Source organism: Typopeltis vanoorti, chromosome 4 (genome assembly GCF_054136105.1).
Source record: "Typopeltis vanoorti isolate ZY-2024b chromosome 4, IOZ_Tvanoo_1.0, whole genome shotgun sequence".
Lineage (NCBI taxonomy): Eukaryota > Metazoa > Arthropoda > Arachnida > Uropygi > Thelyphonidae > Typopeltis > Typopeltis vanoorti.
In genome coordinates, this window is record NC_143552.1 from 28,111,452 (window position 1) to 28,136,693 (window position 25,242).

General features: G+C 36.0%; 1 protein-coding gene across 1 annotated transcript in view; it reads right to left on the bottom strand.

Moving 5' to 3' along the window:
* LOC150107184 (uncharacterized) overlaps positions 1-25,242 on the bottom strand; it is a 646,985-nt gene that overhangs the window by 197,503 nt on the left and 424,240 nt on the right. The window contains exon 17 of the mRNA XM_090391664.1: positions 18,341-18,466. Within this exon, the coding sequence (XP_090247790.1) occupies positions 18,341-18,466 (126 nt within the window). The remainder of the gene's footprint in view (positions 1-18,340; positions 18,467-25,242) is intronic.

Here is a 25,242-nt window from a genome sequence, read left to right on the forward strand (position 1 = left end):
TACTCCTGACTATTTCTCTTGAATAGTTTCTACCACTCTTCTTTCTCTACTTGTTCCATTTCACAATCTTTTGAAGTAATTTCTCCAGATATCTCAAATATCTGTAGTTTCAGTTATCATGTTAGCTTTACCATCTCTGAGTCCTTTTACTGTACTTCTTCCACTATTTCTAAGCTGCTGCTTCTTCATTAGCTTCTAGAGCAGTGGTCGCCAAAGTGGTCGAGATCGATATAACATTGTTAGGAGTCGATAGAAAATATAAGACATCATTGTACGGGTAATATTTAATTCGGTTAACTTGAATTATCTCCATCCTGAATGACAACACAATTAAGAGTGAATCGTGGGAACAGTGACACGAATAGGACCTGTAAGATGGAGCAAGGTCATGAAAATAGTTACGAAGGCCAATCAAGTAGGCCAAAATGACGTATTTACCAACAAGCGTCTTTTTTTGCTTATCCAATTATAATTACATAACAGTAAAATAGAGGGGGTCGATAAAAAGTCAAGAAACTCTTGTAGGGGTCGATGGTCAAACAAGTTTGGTGACCCCTGTTCTAGAGCATCCTGCCACCTTCCTTACATTTATCTTCTATATTTTTACTAGTCTTCCATGACTTTCTATGTGCTTTTACACACAGCTTAGCTTACTTACACTTTTCTCTATTCTCTTAGGTCATCTGACAATTTACTTGCAAAGAACTTCCGATATGTTTTATTCTTTTTTCCACAACTACCTCTTTAAGAGTTTACAATCCATCATGGAGTTCTAATTTTTCTATACTTGCAAAACTTCACTACCTATCTCCTCAGATGAATGAATCAATCATTGTTTCCTTCAAAAGTATGCCAATAAACTCCAAGGTTTGGTTCTTGTTTTTGCACTCTTTCTTTCTTTTTTTTTTTTTGGAATATTTGTTTGACCTGCAGTTTACCTGCACAAGATGCTCAACTTTATTTTTACTTTCTTACACCCTCTGTCTAAAAAGAAACCGAACTTTTCAAAAATAGAAGAAACTAGTGGCGCCACCTGTTGTATCTTTTTATTGTTGAAAGCAGGAACTTCACTGGTGTTGTGTCAACTGCTTATGACATTTGTTTCATTAGAAGACGAATTATAGTGCCAAGAGTGACAGTGTGTTTTGATAAACGGTCAGAAAATGAGTTTCAAACAGAGAGCTGCGATTGACTTTTGTGTTAAACTTGGTAAATGTTTTACCAAAATGCATCAATTGCTTCAAAAAGCATACAGTGATGAATACTTATCCCATACTTGTTTACGAGTGGTTTAAGTGATTTCAAAGTGGTCAATTTAGTTTTTTTGAGCAAAAACTAAATAAAAATAAAAATGAGACGCTTGAGGACGACGAAAAGCCGGGCCAACCATAAACTGGACTGAGCGAAATTAATATCCAAAAAGTGCATGATTTCATCAAAGAAAATCTGAAATCGCCTGTGAGATTGATTGAAGATGAATTGGGATTCCAAAATCAACTGTGCACAACATTTTGACTGAGAGTTTGGGCCTCGGTAAATTGAATTCGCAATTTGTTCCCCACAAGTTGACTGATGACCAAAAAATGTATTGAAATTAACACTGCAAGGACCTCATTAAACCGCTCATAAGGACTCAAACTTCCTTGAAACGATTGTTACTAGTGACAGAACATGGTGTTTTGAGTATGAGCCCAAAACAAAGCACCAGAGTGCTGAGTGGAGACCACAAGAAGAGGGGCATCCGAAAAAAAAAGACAATGCTGATTTATTTCTACAATTCCAAGGGCATTATCCACAAAGAATTCCACATGGCCAAACAGTCAATGGTGAGTTTTATCTCAAAGTTTTGAGGCAATTGATAGTGAGAATTCGTCGTGTACGGCATGAATATCGTGATGCAGGCAGCTGGTCACTTTTGCACGATAATACACCATCTCATCGTTCAAAAATCGTGAGACAGTTTTTGAGCAAAAACCAAGTTTGTGTGTTGGATAACTCCCTGTATTCACTGTGATTTAGCACCCTGTGACTTCTTTTTCTTCCTCCGACTTCATTTGCTGATGAAAAAAAAGCGATACAACACCATTGAAAATGTTCAAGCAGCAGTAACCACGACCTTCAACAGTATCCCAAAAACCGATATAAAAAACTCATTTAACTAATTAATTGACCATGCCAAATGCTGTATCGAAGCTGAGAGAGAGTATATTGATTGAAATAAATGATTTGAATAATTATAATTGGTCTGTGTTTTATTTTCTATCAAAAGTTCAGTTTCTTTTTGAACAGAGGGTATATATTTCTCTCTCCCTATATATTGTCTTCAATATGATAACTTAAAATGAAGTGATGATCATTTCCAATTTCAAATGTCTTGTATACTCCTATATCCTGAACAAGCATAAAGATTTGCTATCAACAATAGCAAAGTCAATGAGACTTTTCTTATTAATGGTCTTCTCTTCATGAATTTGTGCTCATCTTTATACTGAAATGTGGTGTTAGTAATGATTAGTCTATGTCCTGAACAGAAATCAAGGAGGCACTTATTATTATTAGCTTTACACTCTGGACATTGCTTTTCTTGGAATTTTTGGATTCTTACCTGGCTTTAGAAAAGCAATAATAATTGCCCTTTGTCAGGAATCCAGAAATCATCTTCAAATAAAATTCTGTTGTAGAGGTGGATCAGTTTATCCATGGGATATGATGAACGATATCAATATTTTCTTATTGATGCAATACTGTCATTGCAATAGTGTAAATTTGTGCATTCTTTTTAATAACTACATCCATTTGAGTCATTAATGGGCTGGTGATGTGCAATATACAGAATGGTGAGGAAAATATGGTCACATCAAAGCAATTTTTCCTAGATGCTGGAACTTTCATCATAAAACATGCTTCAGGGGGCTTCCTGATCAGTAGGGTGAATAATCCTGCTGCTACATGCTCTGCCAGTTTGAGCCTACAGAGAGAGAGAGAGAGAGAGAGAGAGAGTCCAAATATAACAGCTAGCAGGGGCTCTGTTGAGTCTGGGCACTCCCTGTGTAGGAGTCATTCCCACAAGTTCTTCACTTCTGTTGCATGTCCCTAGCATACACATTTTCTCAATTGGTCTGTGTTTTATTACTAACATTAAACTCAGCATAAAAAATTAGTGTCATAGTAGTTACAAAAAAACCCACAAAAACCAACAAAAAAGTGGAAAATATCAAAAATACAGAAACCCTGCAAAAGATTATAAAAAAATATTAAAAAACATTTCCACAGATTTTATCAGCATCTTGATCAATGACCTTGTTACTAGTAGGGTCTCTGGTGTGCAGATGGTATCTCTCTGGTCATGCTAAATTCTTGTGTTCTAGAGCTACTGCTCATCTTTGAGAACTCAACTTTACAAGAAGCCTCATCTGGCATCATGGAAGCAGGCTATTATTCAACCTTTCCCTAAAATGGAAGATAAAAGTCAATGAAATCACTACCTGGAGACTCCTCAATTAATTAGTAATCACCAGTACGTAATTGCCATTCTTATTCTTCAGCAGATCTACCCAACATTAGACAAAGGCCACAGATGATTTACAGAGACCCATGTGGTTGCTCTTTTGATATTTCCTAGACTTTTAATCAGGTGTGACATCATCACTTTCTTACCAAGCAGCCATCTTATGATCACCCTCTGACCCATTATAAGTGGAATGTCAGCTTCCTCTTGCTTTTCAATCATGATGGATGATTTCCTCTCTCATCTGATTTTTTTCATCACTGCCAGGATACCCATACACTTTGTACCTTCACCGATGTTCTTCTTCTTCTTATACATCAATGATTTTCTATCACTAACAGCCAATCCTGTTAATGGCTTCTCTGGTAGCAGTGCACTTCATTCCTCTTTGTCATTTACAAAACCTAGTAGTCTTCAAGTGATTCAGGCTTTGGCCATGTCTTCCAATGCCTTAAATTCTCAGGTAGTTTAAGGACAGACTATTGAATTTTGTTAGTTCTGCCAGGACATAACCCTGTCTTCAAAGTAAATTAAACTTGCCAAGAAATTATATCAGCTCAGCTATTATCTAATACCGTTTATTTTCTTATAGTAGGCAAGGCCATTTTAACCCTAGCTAACTTCTGGAGACTGAATGGGCAGTTGATCCACCGGAAGCAATCAGACTGGTCCAAGACCATCACTAATTATAAGTGGTACCTGATGAAGAGATGAGTCACCACCTCATGGTCTCTAACCCTAACACAATATGTTATTGTTTAAAATAGTGTGAGTGCTATGGTCGATTTTTGTGAGTTTACAGGATGTAAAACCAAGTTTCCAGAAGGAAAAAACTCACTTGCCTGCACCAAAGACTAACTTGAGAAATGGTTGAAGAAAGGCTTAGAGAAAGTTTTTCTAGTCAATGACTAGACTAGAACTTAAGTCTTTCTTCAAGTGGCTTAGTACGTATGATGCAAAAGACACTTCCACTGAGTTACACAGGCCAAGAAATTATATTCTTGCTTAATCCTTTACAAAGTGTAATAATGCAAAATTTACATGTGAAATATCTTCATAACTAGGCTATATGCATATAGAGGTTTTTGATTTCATATCAACTGCTTTGGTATTGCATAATGCAAAGCAGATTTCTTTTCTGGTGTATATATTGCTATGCATTCATGACAGACTTGTTTTGAACTTTATTGAGGTATTGTTAAGGTGTGCAGGAGTAACTTTCTCCAAAAACTTGTTTTCTTGGAGCAATCTTGAAGATTAGTAAAGTTCACAGTGTGATCCTAAAGGGTCACTACTAAACTCATCACTCCTGAATCACTACAAGATAGAAAACTCGGCAGTGGCTCCACTCAATGACAGGAAAAAAACCTGCCACTCAGACCTAGAAAGATACCAAGGATGAATTAATGCAGAAATCCTATTACATTTTCTATATATAAATAGCAAAAAGGTATATTTCTTTATTATTAAAATACTCTAGATAAGAGATAATTGTAGAAACTTTTTTCACTTGCTTACATCTTAAATTATACTTATCAAAGCCATAAAGATTAAACAAGAATATCATTTCTTGGCAGGTATTTACTTTGTAACCAAGTGAAAAAACTTTCTACAATCCTGTCTTATCCCCTGGAAGAGAGAGATACTTTCGTAGGATATCTGAATTTTAATACAAATATCCTTTTTTTTTGTGGGGTAGGGCATTTTTTTTTTTTTTTACTTTCTTTCTTTGGCATGTAATACTGTTAACTGCACCATTATTACTCCTTTTTGAATAGTTTAACTCTCAATTTCAAAATAAAAAAAAAGCAACCGAAACTAAATGCTAAATCAAAATTGCACACAAATTTACATCCCAAGATATTATTTACACCTCATTTTTTAACTTTCCTTCTTTCTTGAATTCACAAAGGCTGAAAAGTAACAAAAGAACTGCTTCCTGTATAACAGCAACATAATACAGTCAACATCTTGCATCTAAATAATAGAATACTGAACACAGTATTCTTGTCCTTATCCAAAACAGTTAAATGAATTCACTCTGTAACAGTCCCAACATACTTCACTGAAGAAACAACTAAAACACATCAACACTTGAAATTGCCTTTAAGCCCAAGAATGATAAATAAACTTTTACTAGGCCAATTTCTGTATGAAGTAGAAAACAATAACGTTTCCTTCAGTTTCAATTGAATAAATCCTATATGGATTACTTATCACCATAAACTTCACTGACACACTCTCTCTCTTTTAAAGGATTTTCTTTATCAGTCTTCCATTTTTAACTTTTTTTTTTTCTAATTTCTGCTCAGTTTTCATATATTACAGACAAAGAAACTCTACAGTTCTTGTCTTGCTGTATTCTCTTTTCTCTTTCTGAACAGATGAATGCATAATGATATACAGTGCTTTTTTTCTGGGAAAAAAAAAAAGTGTTGGTACTCACCATGAAGATGTTATTACAGCAACTTCCACAATTTTAACATTTCCTCCGATATACCCTCATCGTATCTAGATCGCTTCTTGCTTTTGGTATCAACTGCAGAATGATGACCTCGGAGCAGCCTATGAGTCCACACATTTGCTAGGGTTGAACTGAGTGAGAGGAGGTCCTACTATCCCGATGAACATCAGTGCAGAAGTTGTCCGTACAAGCAGAGATGACCTACATACTATAAGATTTGTCTGAGAGAAACCCCTTTCACATTCACTGGAAGATATTGCAATTGTGGACAAAGTGTGCTTTAGAGGAAGTAGTATGTCCGGGACTTTGTTTTCTTGAAGATATTCACGGAAACCACGAACTGCTTCAATTTCATTTAAGCAAAAGTTGTGTGTTAACTTTTTTAATTTCAACTTCAACAAATGTCATATGCTTCCCAGGATTTTCTGGTCAATACTTGGAATTTAAAATCTTAGCACATTCAGGCAAATCAGCATCATCTCCTTCATCTCAGTGCTAGTTTTCTGTTTCACAGGATCACAAGTAGATTAAACAATTTCTGCTTCTTCAGCCTTCCTTTTTTAACTCAGTGCCATAAAGTAACTACTTATTTTACTCATTTTGAACAATGATTGCACTAATTTAACTTAGATTAATTCAAAACTCACGTGAACACCTGCCTGTTGCAGATGAATATAGAACTGAATACAACTTCCTGTTTCCGATGTGTACCAACCTATGAAACAGGAAAGCAGAGTACCAACTTATGAGTAATCAAAACTGAAAATTCAATTCGTGAACACAGTACCATCTACCGGAATATTTATAATACATTTTGCTGTCAATAAATCGCAAAGTTTTAAAAACTTAAGAAAAAAAAGGTGCTGGTACTGCATACCGTTGCATACCACCAGAAAAAAAGCACTGGTGATATCTGTTAACAAACCAAATATGTAATTGGCAGCATAGCCAAGAGAAGAAACTTCCATCAACTATCTCTAATCCAGAGAATTATAATAATAAGGTGTTGACACCTTTTGGCAGTATATGAAGATATGACTTTTGCATTACTTCCACCTTAGTATCATCACCTCTGGGTCTAGCTCCCACTGACGAGACCTCAATAAAGGTCGAAACCGGTCTGGGTAGTGATCCTTTACATAATGCATAGCATTATACATACCGATAAGAATATGTGCTTTACATTATGGGATACTAAGGCAAGTGATCAGAACTTATATAACCTTTACCACGAGTTACCCCAGCCCTGAAAATATTTCAGGTGCAAACTTTGTTTGCTTACACTTGGATAAAGGATTAAACCAAATATGTAATCTCTTCATTCCTTTGCACAAGCTTGGAAATACACTAAAACAACTTTTGCTCAAGTCCATTATTCTCGGTTACAGCACTGTGCTTGAAACTGATATAAAGTTCCATTTCACAGTGCAGGAAAGGTATTTAAGTATGACTTTAAAATGAAACAAGTACAGTTGATAACATTTCTTTGTGTCGCAATGTTTTATGCACTGGGGTATAATTATTTTCACAATGTGAATACAGCCGTGATATTTGCTCCATTCCTAAGTGACAACATAATGACTTTTTTTTAGTATCTGTCCAGATTACAAGCAACACAAACATAAATTTGATAGCTCATATAAAAATATAATTAAACTCCAATATCTAACTAAATAAATTTATTTTATATCTAATAAGATTTCATCTTATTAGATATAAAATAAAAAATTAAAAGATATAACTTGCACCTCAAAATGTCTTGATTGCGACATACAAAAAGAAAGAAATGTTTAAGAACTTTATAAATACTGCAATATTAAATTCTTAACTTTAATTCAGTTTTATATTTTTAATTTGTCGGATATCCCAACTTTAATATAGATATCCTATACTTCACTTTCTCTTACTTTTGATAACATATTGTTAGCAGGATGAGTTTTCTCTTCTTTTGTGGACTTTTTATATCTAGTCTGTTCTGGTATAACCATATCACATTCATGATTTTCTTCTACCTCAAAAAAGCTTGGTATTATTTTTTTGTTCTAAACAATACTGCTATTCTGCTCAACTCTTAGCACTTTATATATACTAACTTTACCCAACCTTAGAATACAGTTCTCGCATTTAGGTCGGTGAACTAAAATCTTCTTAATAATGCTTGATTATATCCAGAAGCAAGTTATTTGCTTAAGAGATGGCTCACTCCTCATCCTCTATCTCTCACCAACTCTTCCCCACCAAACCCCAGCTGCATTCCCATAGATGCTCTTCACTATGTTGTCTTTTCTACAGGTATTTCAATGGACACTGCTTCAATGAATTGTCGACAGCCATTCCTCTGCCTTTCTCCAACCCTATATGAACACAGATAGCTGCTGATCAGCATTCATATATGGTTTAGGCCCATGTTTATGAATGAACTTCTCAAACCCTTCCTTCCTCCATGTGCCTCTGTTCAGTGTAACATACTCAATCCTTCTCTTCAACAAACACATTAATGGATTCCTTCTCCTTCATCTTTCTACCTTCTAATCACTTGCCTACACACGATACTGTCATGTTGATGATATAGATCTTGAGATCACATGTGTGTTGATAAAAGAAAAAAAAATGAAGATTTTTATTTTCCTTTTTTCAGTTTTATCTATAATTGCATAAATAATATGTATCTCATCTTTTAATTATTTCCTTATAACCTCCATTATCAACAAAGTAAAGAAGAGAACGGTTTGCACAGTTTGCATCTGATTTTGGAAATGTATAAGTATTCAGCTGGCTTAAGAAGATGATAAGAATATCCTTATTTGAATGAAGAAAAATCTTCATTCAAATAATTCTGAACATCAAGTGTTCAAGAGCCCTCTAGCGAGTAATGTATCAACGAAACACACTAATATTCGGTAGACGTACACAGAGGAACATGGGGATTCGATTTAACGGAAAAAAAAAAAAAAGTACCAAAAGTCACCAACAGGGGGAAATTTTGGCGCTGCCAAATTAATTTTAGTAGGTGTGACTAATGAATGACTAAATGGCAAATGAGAGACAGCACACATCAAAATTTCATGACGTTTATTGTTAATTACAAATGAGGTTCAATATGACCACCATTCTGATGTTCCAGGAATTGCATATGGTGCACGACATTTTGCACAGTTGCTCGCAACATATCGGAATTGATTTGTCTCACGTGTAACATTATTCAATCTTTCAAAGTTGGAATATCAGGAACATGTCCTTGATACACAATGCTTTTAAGAAATCCCCACAGCCAAAAGTCACAAGGATTGAGATCAGGCAATCTTGGTGGCCATGGCGTGGGAAATACACGACTAATGATTCTTCTGTCAGAGAAATGTTGTCGCAAAACATGCTGTACTTGAAGTCCGATGTGGGGTGGTGCACCATCCTGCCTGAAGATGGTCGAATCGAGACATCCTCTTTGCTGCAGTTGTGGAACCACAAAGTTCTGTAGCATATTGGCATACCTTTTAGCATTGACGGAACAGGTAACTGGTCCATTTTGGCAATTTTCCTCATAAAAGTATGGACCGATGATAAAATATGCCGTAAATCTGCACCACACTGTGACTTTGGGCGATTGGATGGGCATCTGCAGATACACGTGCAGATTAGTTGCAGCCCAAATGTGACAGTTGTGTGTGTCAATATTGCCGTTCAAATAAAAGTGTGCTTTGTCACTATATAAAATCTGCCACAGCCATGCATCATCCACTTCCATGTGCGCTAAGAATCTCAAAGATAAGTCGATTCGTGTGGTCGCATCGCCAGGGTGCAATTCTTGAATATGACTGATTTTATAGGGGTAAAACTTCAACATCTGATGTAAGATTTTCCACACCGTTGTGTATGCGATATCCATTTGCCGGGATATTGCTCGTGCACTGCTGGTACCCTGCACATTCGTCATCTCCTGTTCCACAATAGCAGTTGCAACTTGTTCAACTTGTTGGAGATTAATTGGTTTGCGTCCCCTGCCTACCTGCACTACTAGAGTTCCAGTAGTTTCAAATCGCCGAATCAGTTTTCGTAAATTTTTCATACACCGAAAATCACGAAGATAAGCACTGGCATTATTGTTCCACTGATAATAGAGTTTGACTAACAAAGCATGCTCATGTAAGGTAAGAGGCATTGAAAAGCAGTTTGTCTATGAATGATAAGAAATCTTACAGGCTTTCCTTTTATTGCATGATCGCTCACAAGAAACGCGATAATGCAAATTAATGCATTTTACTCAATAAACAGCACCAAAATTTCCCCTGTTGGCGATTTTGGTACTTTTTTTTTCATTAAATCGAATCCCCATGTTCTGCTGTGTATGTCTACCGAATATTGGTGTGTTTCGTCCAATACATTACTCACTAGAGGGCTCTGAACACTTGATGTTATTTTATAATCACCCGGTATATACACACACACACACACACACTAATTCATTCACCTTTTCCTTCTCCTTTTAACACAAACATGATTATGTGTTTTCTACAGTACTAGTGCAACATAAGGCACAACATGAACATGTTAAATATACAAATCAAACAGATTTAGCCATAAAAAAAAAAACTTATCATTTTGGTTACAAACTCAGCAGCTTAGCAATATATTTCCTTATATGACACTGTATTAACACAGCACATCTCCTCTATAATAAATTTAGTTTAATCCTTTATCCAAGTGTAAGCAAACAAAGTTTGAGCCTGAAGTATCTTCAGGACTGAGGCATCTCGTAATAAAGGTGGACCAAGCTCTCATCACTCTTTGTCTAAGTATCTCCCATAATGCAAAGCACATCTCCTTGCGGACATATATAATGCTTGATCCACCTTTACAACGAGTTGCCTCAGTCCTGCCGATACTTCAGGTGCAAACTTTGTTTGCTTACACTTGGATAAAGGATTAAACTAAATTAATTACAGTCTAACCAAGTGGAAAATAAACTTCCAACATCTTTCTCTAAATCCAGAGTAATTTAATATGGTACACCTTTTGCCAACTCGTATAAGTAAATATGACCTCTCCATTGCTTATGCCTTAGTATCACCACTTCTGGGTCTGGCTCCCACTGACAAGACCTCAATAAAGGTTGAAGCCAGTCTGGATAGTGGCCCTTCCCTGAATGCATAGCATTATACATGTCTGCAAGGAGATGTGCTTTGCATTAAGGGAGATACTGAGACAAGAAGTGATAAGAGCTTGGTCCACCTTTACTACAAGTTGCCTCAGTCCTGAAGATACTTCAGGTGCAAATTTTGCTTGCTTACACTTGGATAAAGGATTAAACTAAATTCATTATAGTCTAACCAAGTGGAAAATAAACTTCCAACATCTCCTCTAAGCAGTAACATCTTTCAGAGATAATGTTCCAAAGTAGCATTTATTATTTCTTCTCTGCTACTGTGGCTACTGTAGTCAACAAGTAAATTATGCTCAACAAAATAAACAACTTCACATTTAATAATCAGAGCAAACACCTTCTTACTCTAAATGAATAATGACAGGAAATAAAATACTTTTTTTTCCTTGCACAATTGAGGCTTATTTCAAATATATAATAATTAGTTTTTTCATAATTTATTTTTCATAACAGTCTTCTATTTACTGCTGTTGCCAATCATCCACTATTAAGCATTCACCCCCCCCCCCACACACATGCATATTTACATATATATAATTAAAGCCAACACCTGCCAACTCTAAGTGAATAATGACAGGAAATAAAATAATTTTTTTCCTAGCACAATTGAGGCTTGTTTTTGTGGCAACAAAACAATAGAACTACATATATTAGAATGATTTCAGAATAATGTTGCAGGACTTGACTTCCTTAACTATCAACAGATCATCATTCTTTATGCATTCAATAAATAACAATAGATGATGATACCATTTTTTCATAAATAATTCCAGTTCAAAGAGTTTCTTGCAATCAATGTCTATTGTGAAATAATTTTAGGATCTATCTAACCAATGTTGCTTTATTCACTATTTAAGCTTGAATAGTGAATAATTATTGCTCATCTTTTGCAGGAAGAAAGAATTTTCTTCTCAATCTTGCAAATTTTAAATCAGCACATCTTTAAAAAAAAAGGTGCACCCCCCCCTTGAGAAAACATTAACAATTACCTCAACCTCTCTACTTCAAATGCCCCCCCCCCAGTTACAACTTACAAAATAGTAATGCACTTTCATATACAACTTAAAAAAAAAACACCAATGAAGCAGACTAACAGTCACCACGAAAACAATACTTCTAAAACTAAATGGCTAATGGGCACTGACAATTGTTGCATATGAATACTACATTGAAAAACATAATATACACCACTCTTGAATGAAGAGGAGCAATTCAATAAACATATCTACATATAATTAGAGCAAACAACTCTAAATGAGTAATGACAGGAAATAAAATACTTTTTTTTTTTTCCTTGCAGAATTCAGGCTTGTTTTCATGGCAATTTCATTATCTGTGTTTGTGCATATACATGGTTTCATTATTACAGTACATAAGGACTATCGCTGTTTCCCCTACAAAGTGTGGAGGTTTCTATGCATGTTTCTTGTCTCCGTGCCATCAAGTGGCTCCATGTCCATTTTGTGTTCACATTGCCTTATTGATCTATGCTGTATTTGTCTTTATTTGTAAAGAACTTCTGCACCCTTTGGGCAAGATGTCTCACAAAAAAAAAAAAAAAGGAAACTAAGAGTGAAAAGCAGAATGTGAATAAAGACCAAGTGAAGAAAAATCCTAGGAAATCCCATCCTTTAGAAGTGCAGTTGGAAGTTTGAATCAGTTTGATAGAGGAATTCTGCATCAACATTCAAAAGGGCCATGGGAATTAGTGATTCTATAGCTACAAGTTGCAATTTCATGTATCAGCAAAAACTGTAATTAGCAGATGTGAACCACAACACTGTTACAACAAGAAATTGAAGAGAGCTGTTGCACAATTACAAGAGATATGTTAACTGATGAGGATATTTTGATACTTCAGATAATACATCAATTAAACATAAAATATAACGCTTTTATATCTAATCTTTAACATTCATGTGGCATCTCCTATCCAAGAGGCTGACTATTATGATGTGACTGATGGTTAACTACAGGGGGTAACGACATGTGGTGAGGACCCTATCTCTTTCACATATTGTTGTAAGTATTCACAGCTGTAAATCCATGTGTGTTCATGGGGGCCAGTTTGCCTGTGGTGAGGGGCAAAAAACCTGAGTTTAGAGGTGAAAAAATTCTCTACCTCATATGAGATCAGCTAAATCACCTTTAGCTGAAAGAGACCAGATAAAAGTTCCTCACGTCATGGCTGGGAATCAAACTCAGATCTTTTCGACCAAAGAGACTCGTCTATACTGACTGAGCTACAGAGGCTCATTCAATCTTTACTGTAATATTCAATTGAAATTATTAAATTAAATATATGAAACTAAACATATCACCATCATCATCATCATCATCATCAAATTCCTGATATGCACCCTCAGGGGATGTACAGGATATTATGATAGTACTACATGAAAGATTGACACCATTACTAATTTCTGATCAACAACATTCCTTTAAATTAATCTGTTAACTCTCAAGACTAAAACATTATCAGATCTTATAATTCAGTCAAGGGTGCTTAAGGGTCAAAGCTGTATAACTGAGAGGAGACCTCCACATAGCATTTATAGGATTGCAGAGAACCGACCAGGGCTTCTGACCTAATGTCCAATCCTCACCTTCTCGTGGTGAACTCTGTTAGGTATCTACCTAGATACTGAACAAACGAGGATGGGCTGGCAATTTGGGATTTAGCCGACCAAATTGTTATTGTTGGCTTAAACCAAAATATAAAATGATGGTACAACATGACAGAATTTCATGCCGGCTGGGGTGTCACCCGGTTAAACAAGGTTCCCATTGTTTTTGCCAGGGAACCAGGGCAAACAGCGAAAAATCAGTTACTGGAACAAATCTGAAAGCACACCCCAACTCAACATCACCAGAGTTAAAGTTCGGTACTATCAACATAAGCCTGAATGGCAAAGAAATGGAACTAGCTGAGGAATTAGATAAGTACCAGATCGACATAATAGGGGTGACTGAAACAAAAAAAGACAAAAACTGGTGAGATCTTTCTGAGCAATAAATATAAAATGTTATATTCAGGCAATGACAATCAAGGGAAAGAAGGAGTAGTCATAGTATTCGACACTAAATACGAGGCTAATCTTCTTGAATGGAAGTCAGTCTCAAGTAGAGTAATGTGGGCAAATATGAGAATGGGGAACTGGACAATGAGACTTATTTGTGCCTATGGTCCCACAGAAGGTTCTACTAAGGTAGAAGTGGAGGAATTTTTTGACGCTCTAGAAAAAGCAACTGACACAATGAAAAAGGAAAAGTTGGTCCTTGTTGGGGATCTAAATAGCAGAGTAGGAAATGACTGTCAGACATTCAAAAATATTTTGGGAAAATTTGGAGAAAAGAGCAAAGCTAATAATAATGACAAATACCTGTTGGATTTCTGCTCACAATATAGACGTTATTACTGACACAATGTTCCAAGATAGAAATGTGCACAAATTTACATAGAGAGAAGAGGCAAGAAATAAGAAAAGTCTCATTGACTATTCATCATGAAAGTATTTTCATGATGAATTAGTATATAAATTAGTATAATAATAATATTTGGTTGCGGATCAAGTGTTGATCAATTTTATATTTAAACTGAACCAACTAATTTCACCACACTTTAACTGTTGGCATCTTCAGGGTACTTATAAGTTTAAACAATCTCACAATTATGCGTAACTGCAAAACTGACAAAAATAACTGTAAAAAAACTGACTAGAATAATTACAAATAGGATAGTATCGAACGTGAGTGAAACACGTATCACGGGTACAAGGTAAGCTAGCTGTTTAAACTAGTTGGTTCTGTTTAAATATAAAATTGATCAACACTTGATCTGCAACCAAATATTATTATTATATCTCATTGACTATGTTATTGTTGAGAGTGATGATGTTTTCTCCTTGGTGCAAGACACCAGAGTGTACAGAGTATTTGAAATTAAAGGTGATCACCATTTAGTCTTGAGCTGAATAAAACTGAATTTCATATTGAAAAGAAGAACATGTAAGAAAGTTTTAAAGCAAATAAAAGTTGAGCAGCTTTCAAATGTGAACTGTAGACTAAAATACATAAACATTATTGAAGAAAAATTGAAAGAGTTTGAGAACAGGAATCAAACCTTGGATTGATTCAGCTAGAGAGGGATGTGGTGAGGTTGTCTGCAAAGATAGAAAAATCAGAACTCCATGGGGGACACAGGAAATTAAAGAGGAAGTGAAGGAAAAGAAGAAAGCATATCAAAAGTTTCTGGCAAATAAGTCAGCTTGTGCTCTTAGAGAATACAAAGACAAATGTAAGAAAGCTAAACACTCTGTAAAGCTAGCTAAACAAAAGTCATGGGAAGTCTTTGGTAAGAACATACAAAATAAATACCAAGAAGGTGGCAAAATATTCTGGAGGTTGTTGAAGAAGCTCAAAAATGGAGAAAAGAGTGCTGTAAAAGGAATTAGAGATGATAAAGGTGACATGAAAACTGGAGAAAAAAAAGATATCCTTGAAGTATGGATTAAGTACTTCAAAAAATTGGTAAATGAAACAAGCAGTGATAGCACAGTGGTAAAAAAACGCAGTTTATACTTTTCACTTTATAAAAAAAAACAGGGATGCAGAAATTTTATACCTCAATGCTGAAGAATTGAGGTATAAAAGTCTTACTGGGGGACACAGGAAATTAAAGAGGAAGTGAAGGAAAAGGAATTCCGGATGATTGGAGTAGAACTCTGATAGCACCCATAAATAAAAAGGGAAATAAAACTGAATGTGAGAATTACAGAGGTATTTCTCTACTGAGTGTTTAGGTAACATTTAAGCAAGCATAATTGAGAAATGGTTGAGAAGGATTGCGGAAGAAAAGCTTGGTGAAGAACAAGCTGGATTCTGGCCAAATAGATGCTGTCATGATCAGATTTTTACTTTACGACAAATAGTTGAGAAATCATGGGAATATAACAAAGATCAGTATTTACATTTTATAGATCTGGAAAAGGCATATGACAAGGTGCCAAGAGAGAAAAGCTATTCAAAATACTCCAGTTATATGGTGTTAATGGGGCTTTATATCAAGCAATACTTAGTCTTTATTTGAGTTGTAAGTCAGCAGTTAGAATTGAAGGAAGTTCAGGAAGATGGTTTAATGTTAAATCTGGTGTCAACAAGGATGTACATTATCCCCTCTGTTATTCATTATCTATATGGATCACATTATGAAGGAGAGTGGTATCGAACCTGATATCAAGATTGGAGATGTTAACATGAGCTCTTTGCTTTATGCAGATGACTATATACTTTTAAATAAATCTGCTACAAGTCTGCAAGATTCCCTGACTAAATTGAATAACTATTATGGTATGAAGGTCAGGAATAACAATACAAAGACAATGAAAATATGCAGAAGCATTGAAAATATCAACAGTTATAAATGGCGAAGTTATAGAACATTTCAGTTAAGGCACAATTTTTAGTGAAGATGGTAAATTAAATATGGAAACAGACAACAGAATCAACAAAGCTGGTATGGTAGGAAGTCAAATGAATAAATCTATTTGGAATAAGAGAGAAATTAGTCAAAACACTAAATTAGCTGCATACAAGACAGTGTTCAAACCAATTTTAACTTACAGATCTGAGAGCTGGTTTAGAAATAGACACTTGATCATAGACTAGAGACCATAGATATGAGAGTCCTGAGAAAGATTACGGACATGAACAGATGGCATCAATGGCAATATCATATTAAAAACGAGGATATTAGGAAACAACTTGACATTGTTAGCATCCAGGAATGTGTTAGCAGAGCTAATCTCAGGTGGTATGGTCACTTAAACAGAATGTGCATGGAAAGATTAGCAAAACAAATGTTCTCTGCCAAGTTGGTAGGAAAAAGACCCAGAGGAAGACCAAGATATAGGTGGATTGATGCAATAAAATCTAAAAACTGGCTTAGAAGATAGAAATATAAGATCTGATAATGTTGGAGTCTTGAGAGGTAACAGACTGATTTGGAGGAAAATTGTAGATAGGAAGTTAATAATGATGTAAATTTTTCATATAGTACTATCACACTCCTTGAGGGTACATGGCAGGAATTTGATGATGATATTTCAGTCTTCCGAGGCATTTTTTACTGTATTAATCCACTTATGTCATGATCTTCCTCTGGACTTTTTCATGACAACCTGGAAAAGAACACTTGTTTTGCTAATCTTTCCTCTCCCATTCTGTTTAAGCGACCACATCATCTAAGAGTAGCTCTACTAACACATTTGTGAATGCTAATAATGGAAAATTCTTTTGTAATATCCTAATGTGTGTAATCTCTCCTAATATCCTCATTTTGAATACAATACTACCATCCATTCACTCTCATAATCTTTCTCGGAGCTTCCTTATCTGTGGTCTCCAGTCATAGCAGTTATTAACAACCAAAGTGTGTATATATTTTCTTGGGACATCCAGTACATGGAATCGCAGGCTAATATATCAATAAAGTTCTTTATGTCATAACATTTAATTTGATTTTACGTTGTACATGAAATAAAAAAGCAAAATTAATACTTCAAAACTTTAAGTGATGGGAATGTTTTAACTGATTTTAATAATAAAATACAAAATAAGAAATCTTGAAAATACAGCAATACCTCAAATAGCATGGTTAATGTATGTCAAAAATATTAAATGCTAAGTAAAACACACAGAGGAGTATTAATATAATACATTAAATTATATTAATTAATATGAGTGTAATGTGTTAGAACGGATAATTTTCTGATTTCATCCCCATAATGCTTTTGCATTATGGGAAAGGTCACTACCCAGATCAGTTTTTAACTTTTCTTGATGTGAAAAAGTAAATGATGTTTCATCATAGGCCTAGAATAGTTATCATAGGGGTGCAAGAGAGCTTGATAGTATTATGAGAAAGAAGAGCCAGATGGATAGTATGAGAGATAGTAAAAAGGCCTCAGCTCTTTTACATTATCATGTAGCAATTGCTATAATTTTTTTTTTTTCATCAGTCTCATGCAGCTGAACAACCAAAAGACCAACTGAACCTGAAGTCCAAAGATGACTGATATGTCTGGGTCCACGTCCAGAAAATGACTGTTTTTCCAATGTTGTTATTATACTTACTACTTCTATTAACAATAATGAGTGTATGTAAATACATTTACCTCCTCTATATTATCATTATAAGCAAATAACTTACTAGTAGGTTAATTTTCTTTTCCTTATCAGCAATATCAGAAGTTAATTTGACATTTTCAGAATCCTTCTCAAGTAATATGCAGCCACTTTTATCCAATAATATTTCTTGTTCAAACAATTTTTTCTCCTGAAAAAAAAATTCCAATAATCACAAAAGAGGACATAAGCTCCCATTTAGAATTCTTACCAGTTAATGTGCACATTATTAAAAAATATATTGCAAATTCCAATTCATTATCTTCAAAAAATCTGCAGAAATTTTCTAAAAACATTTTCCAGAAGGTTCAGGCCTGAACACTCTGGACAACCCATCCATGAAATGCTGGTGAAAAAGGGTCTTGTCATGTTTGACTTGAAGATTTGCAAATTGTGTTCCTCGGGAAACATGCAAGGTGAGAGACTGTTACAGAGGGCAGTAACTGAAGAGATAAACAAAGAGGAGGAGAAATTTATTCTATGGGTTTGGAGTTGAACTGTGAAGGAGTACTGAGTAGCTGCAACATGCATTTGCCAGAGAGTTAGAGAATTATTGACACAATTCTGATGAATAGTGGCAATAGAATTATATGAATTAAAAAACCCAAACAAAAATTATTATAGTGGCAAAACTATGTTGCATCATATCTAAAAGGTCACATACTGAGGAGACACTATTCAGTGTTTGTAAGTATAAAGATTTAAACCACTCAAAAATAAAATATGAGCAATTTGTTTAAATTTATGTGTTGGTTAGGCATGCAACTAAAGAGATTTAATGGTTCACAAAACAGAATAATTTTATTCCAATACTTCACATAACAGTAACTGAAGCACTGCCAAGGAAAAATCTTATATGGAAGACAAAGCAATATGAATTAGAACATAGACCATCAAGCAAGCATTCAATTATTTGACTATGCCCTCTGGGCACAGTCAAAGGTTCACTGTGTTTACAAAAAAAATTAAAAAAAAAAATAATAAAAAAAAAATAATAAAAAAAAAGCTACTTTTGACTGTACCCAACGGGCATAATCAAAATAATTGAAAGCATGTTTGATGTTCTCTATGTTCATGTTCAAATTATTTTGTCTCTCATGTAATCTTTTCTGTGACAATGTCTCAGTTAGGCAAAATATTGGATAAAATTATTCAATTTTTTTACTTCTGTTTTGTGAATAACCATTAAATCTCTTCAGTGGCATAAAAGAAGAAAAACTGAAGAAAACATAATGGCTTGTGGTAGCAAAAGTTTCATCATTAAAAATACTTTGAGATCAAAGGTATTATATATAAAATCCTAAATCCGAAAGGGTACAGAGGATAGGAGTGGAGGGGGGGGGGGTTTACTAATGATATTGGATGATTTGAATCCAGTTAGAATTGAGACCTATAATTGTAGTACTACTACTAACAGTACTTCATGTGGCAGTGAGTTTGAATCCATCTGGTGTGAGGTGGAATCTAACAAGATAAATTACATAGTGGGGGTGTTGTTAGACCTGGTAAATCAGTTGCTAGTGATGAAGAAATTCATCACCAAATAGAAAAGATGAGTGCGAAAAGAGTAATCATAATGAGGACATTAATTACTTAAATGATGCGATATGAGAATGTGTCCCAAGAGTTCAAAGAATAAATAGGGTAGGAATCAAATGGATGTGTAATCTTATTAAGTAAGAGATTTGTAATAAAAGGATGATGTGAAAGGAACACCATGTGTATAAGGATGATATCGTTATGAAAATTATAAGCAGTAGGCTAGAATAGTCACAACTGTTGTACGGAAAGCAACTGGCTTTGCGTGCTAAAGACAACCCACAAGAATTCTATCAACGTGCTGCAAATAAAAGGAAGAATGAATATGAAAGAATAACTCTTCTAAATGCAGATGGCATGAGGGTTACAGATGCAGAAGAGGTTGTTTCAACTAATGAGTGCCCATTTTGTTAAAAGCTATCAACCTGGTGTATGCGACATTGAGCTCACTGCTACCTCTTCAGTGGATGAAGAAACTCAGGTGTATGAGGAAGAGGTATTAGAGCTGTTGTACAAACTGAATAACAATTCAGCAATGGGGACTGATGGGATATCAGCACTTCTGCTAAAAGAGTGTTCAGCTGAACTGGCTATTCCTTTGACCAGGCTGTTTAATATGAGTCTCAGAACAGGGAAGATTCTGCAAGAATAAAAAAATGTATGGTAATTACATTGCATAAGGATGGTGCAAACATTGATGTATCCAACTATCGACCAATTAGTATCTCAGGATTGGTGGTGAAGATTTTGGAAAAATTCGTTAGGGCTTGCATTCAGAAATGGGTTGACAATCTGGAGCAGCTCGTGCATAGGCAATGCAGAATAAATATATTTATTAATTTATTTATATTTGCTAGTAATATTTAATTTTATCATCGACAATCCTATACAATTCTCTTATATTGTATAAAAAATAATAAAAATCCATCGTGTAACACTTAGGAGGGCGAGGAATGCTAGCAGCACTGTGTTTACCACGGTGTCATATTGCAACGCGCACAAGCATATGCACGTCATAGTCAGATGCGTTTAGCATAATTAAGCTATTAGCATAATGCAGCACTGTCCATCGCGCAGTTTCACTGTTGTTTATATGCAGTTTGCGCCAGTAGTAGAGTGTTCGTAATGCTTATCGTGTTTACTCTGTCTCTTTAAATTGGACATCACAAATAAAGGATTTAATTGTAATGTCCAAAAATTGTAAATCCATTCCTTTAATTACAATTAAAGGAACGGATTTTATTTTTAAGCAATTTTGAATTTTACTAAACTGTATAATTTTATCAATAATAAACAATATTTTTTTTAATGAAACAAAACAAGAAGCATATATTTTATTTTTAAGTAATTTTGAATTATACCAAACTGTATAATTATATAGATAATAAACGATATTTTTTCATGTTTAATTTTTTTTTAAATTTTAACCATAATTTTGATATTTTATCCAAATACGTATACACTGTACTTACAATGCGTATGTATATTTCGAAAGTTGCAGCATCCCCACAATTTCAAGCCACGAGCCACCACTGTTGACAATGAATCTCTACTTTGCAATGTGCAACATGGGTTTACTAAGGGAATGTCATGTTTTAAAAACTTGCTCGCACACTATAGGAATATTACCATTGAACTAAACAAAGGGAATGGATACACCATGATACTTTTGGATTTTGCTAAGGCTTTTAACAGAAAACAGCATGGTGGACTGTTGCATAAATTGAAGAATGTGGGTTGGGGTTATAAAATATTAGTGTGGATAAGGCTAACTGACAGATATCAAAAAGTGGTATACGGGGAATGTGAGTCTGCAAAATTTAATTTTGGGAACAGAAGCCGTCTTGGCTGCACGCCTTTTGGTCCGAGGCTCCAGACAAGTGTGCAGAAGTGAGCCAACTGGCTCACTAAGCTATTCCTCCCTACTAAGGCTAGCACCCCCTGGTTAGGTTAATTTCTTCTCGCTACAAGTAATCCAAAGAAGATAGACTCTGATTCTGATTGGTGGAAGTAAGGAAATTTTTCAGGAGTTGATCCCGAACCTCGGAATGCACCAGTCATCCGTCCCAGCAGCGCCATCCAGAGCAGAAGAAGACTGACTTGTGATATCTGTAACCAGCCCATCAGTTCCAGCAAGAAGCATCAGTGTTCCAGCAGCAACGAACTTGAGACATTTTGTTTATTCTGTCTGCAATCGTGTGTTCATCACTGCGCTTCCAATCATCCAACAGAGGCCAATGCTGCTATAAGAATGGAGCGTGTGAAGGCTCAGTGGAACAAAGAAGAAAAGATCCTAGCAAACCATTAAGTTCGTCTTTTGGTATGTCCAGAACATCAACGAGGGCCTGACTGAATTTTTCCTTATTTTCATCTGCTGCAATCAAGTGTCACAGGAGGAAGGCTGGCTATAAGCAGTTGGTCCAAGAAATGGCCATTCCTCCTCCCCACGACAGCACCGGTAATATATCCATATTTCCTGTGCTGTCCTCCATAACATCTGAATTCCATTCTTCCACCGAACTTCCCCTTCTGGTGTATAATCATAACTCTCTCAAAGCAGTCATTCGTGCACACCTTTGTGGACATGATGTCTCTCATAGTCTTGACAAGTATCTCCAGGATGTATTCTCTACTTTGAACCAACAGCCAGTAGAACATTGGCCTTAGTCCACTTCATCAACTAATGTATCTAGAAGGAAGCAAAGGAAGAGGGCTTGCATTACTGCATTACAATCCTTGATGGCACCTACCCCTCTTCCTCTTGAAGAACAGCATGAGGACTTCGTAGAGTTTTGGAAAACTGTGTTCTCTACTCCACCTCCTCATCTTCCAGATCAAGATCAACTCCAGGTGCTTCAGTCCATCCCTGTATCTTCAATATTTCATTCAGTCTCTACAGAAGAAATTAAAGCAGCTCTCCCATCTAGCTAATCTGACTCTGGACCTGATGGATTGCCAGTATCTAGGCTACAAAAGGTGCCTTTGCAGATATTGCAAGATCTACTTGATACCCTCTTATCTTCCAGAACAATTCCTCCATATCTTCACAGTTCCAGAACTATATTTATTCCCAAGGACAGCCGCTGAAGCAGCAGACTACAGACCAATTACAGTTTCTCCAGTGATTCTCCATTTGTTCCATAAAGTTTTGGTTAAGATACTGCAACAACATATTAAGCATGACTTCCATCAAAGAGCCTTTCTCCTTTAAGATGGCTGTGTTGACAACATATATATCCTTTCCTCACTTCTTTCTGATTCACGACATCGCTTTAGGCCTCTCTACATAGTATTCCTGGATCTCCAAAAGGCCTTGGATAGCATCTATCTTCCTACTATTCTCAGAGTGCTATCTATTGCTGGATGTCCAGACCCTTTTCTTTCATATGTATTGGAGCTTTACTCTGGTAGCTCCCTTTCTATCACTACAGGATCCCATGTGACCTCTATTCTCGCTGTTCAGGGAGTTCACCAGGGTGATCCTCTATCCCCTCTTTTCTTTAATTGTATCATTGATGAGTTTTTTTCGCTCTTTTCCTAACCATGCTGGTTACTCCCTTGTTGCACACTCTTTTAATGTGATGGCCTTTGCCAACAACCTCATTCTCGTGGCCTCTACTAAATAGGTCTGCAGGAACTCCTCAACCGGGCAGTTGACTTCTTTCCTGTCAGAGGCCTTAATATTAATGTAGAGAAGTCCTGCTCTTTAGCCCTTCAGGCCATGACAAGAAGCTTAAGGTTGAGAGCATTGAGTTTCCCTGCATTACAGGTCACTACATTATTTGACTATCCTGGAAGAATGGAGATACTTGGGTATCTTCTTCACTCCAAAAGGAAGGCCTTCTGTCTCTTCAGGCTTGGTTGATGGGCTTACTTTTTGAGGAAAGCTCCTCTTAAGCCACAGCATAGGTTCTTTATTCTAACTATTTACTTCCGAGGTATTACCACAATTTGGTGCTCAGAAGAATGTATATTTTGGCACTATCCCAAACGGATAAGGCAGTTCACTTTGTGGTGAGATATTGGCTCCACCTACCTCCTGACACTCCAGTGGCATATTTTCATGCTAGAGCGAAGGACGGAGGGCTCAGTATTCCATCTCTCTGCTGGTTGATTCCACGACTACGTTTCATCCAGTTAGCAAAGCTTGAATCTTCCTCCAAGCCCATCTGCAGGTGGGGGTGGGGCTTTCCATAGTTCTATTATTCAAGATGATTACAGATGCACTAGGGGGTGGACCCAGTACCAGGGCTCCCAGATAGTGACAGCATCAGCAGAGCATAAGAGAAGGGCATATCTACTTCGCAGCTCTGTCGATAGCGCTTCTCTTTGTGAATCTTACAAGGTGCCCCCTCAACATCAGTGGATTAGAGATGATACAAGTATGTAGACCTTATTAGGACTAGAATTAATGCCCTGCCCACGAGGGCCCATACAGCTCATTGGGGTAGAGATGATATTAACTGTAGGGCTGGCTGCTGCTACAGTGAAATTCTAACTCACATCTCTCAGTGCTGTTTTAGAACACATGGAATCCGTGTATGGATGCATGATGCTGTGGTCTCCACATTAAATAACCATTTAAGAAATAAAGGTTGGGAGACCATGGTAGAAACTCACTTCTGTACAGAGGTAGGCTTAAGGAAACCAGATTTGATAATAAAGAAAGAAAATGAAGTATGGGTTATTGATGCCCAGGTAGTGGGTACTGGGTGCCCACTCACCTCTAGCCATCTTAACGAGGTGCAATATTACAAGAAGATTTTTGCGGGGTGTGGTGGTCCTAGTTACAAAGACCACTTTTTATTAGGACTGTCATATGGAGACTTTAAAATTCTGTCTCGCCATGTTTTGCAGGACACACTGGTAGCTTGGTGCTGCCATCAGCATATGACTGTTAGGATGTCTCGTCCCAGAATCGGGTGATCTCTTAAACGCTTCAGCCTAGTAACATTTTTATGTATAACACTGCACTCTCAGTATAAAGTTCAATAAATAAATAAATAAATAACCAGTGGTGTACCACAAGTATCAATGCTCGGTCCGCTGTTATTCAATCTGTACATTAATGATATTGGGAAGGATATGACAAGTGACATACAGCTATTTGCTGATGATATGCAGTGCTTGCAGAATGATTTGAATAGGCTGGAAATGTGGGCATGGGAAAATGGATGTCAGTTCAATGTAAGTAAATATAAAGTCATTCACTTTGGTATGATTAGATATCCAATTACATATTATATTGGTGAGATTATGCTAGAAGAAACTAATGAGGCTTGGGATCTTGGAGTGTTAGTAGATAGGAAGTTGAAATTCAGGGGCTATGTAACAAAGATTGCAAATACAATTCAAAAGATAATTGCAATGCTGAAACAAATGTTCACA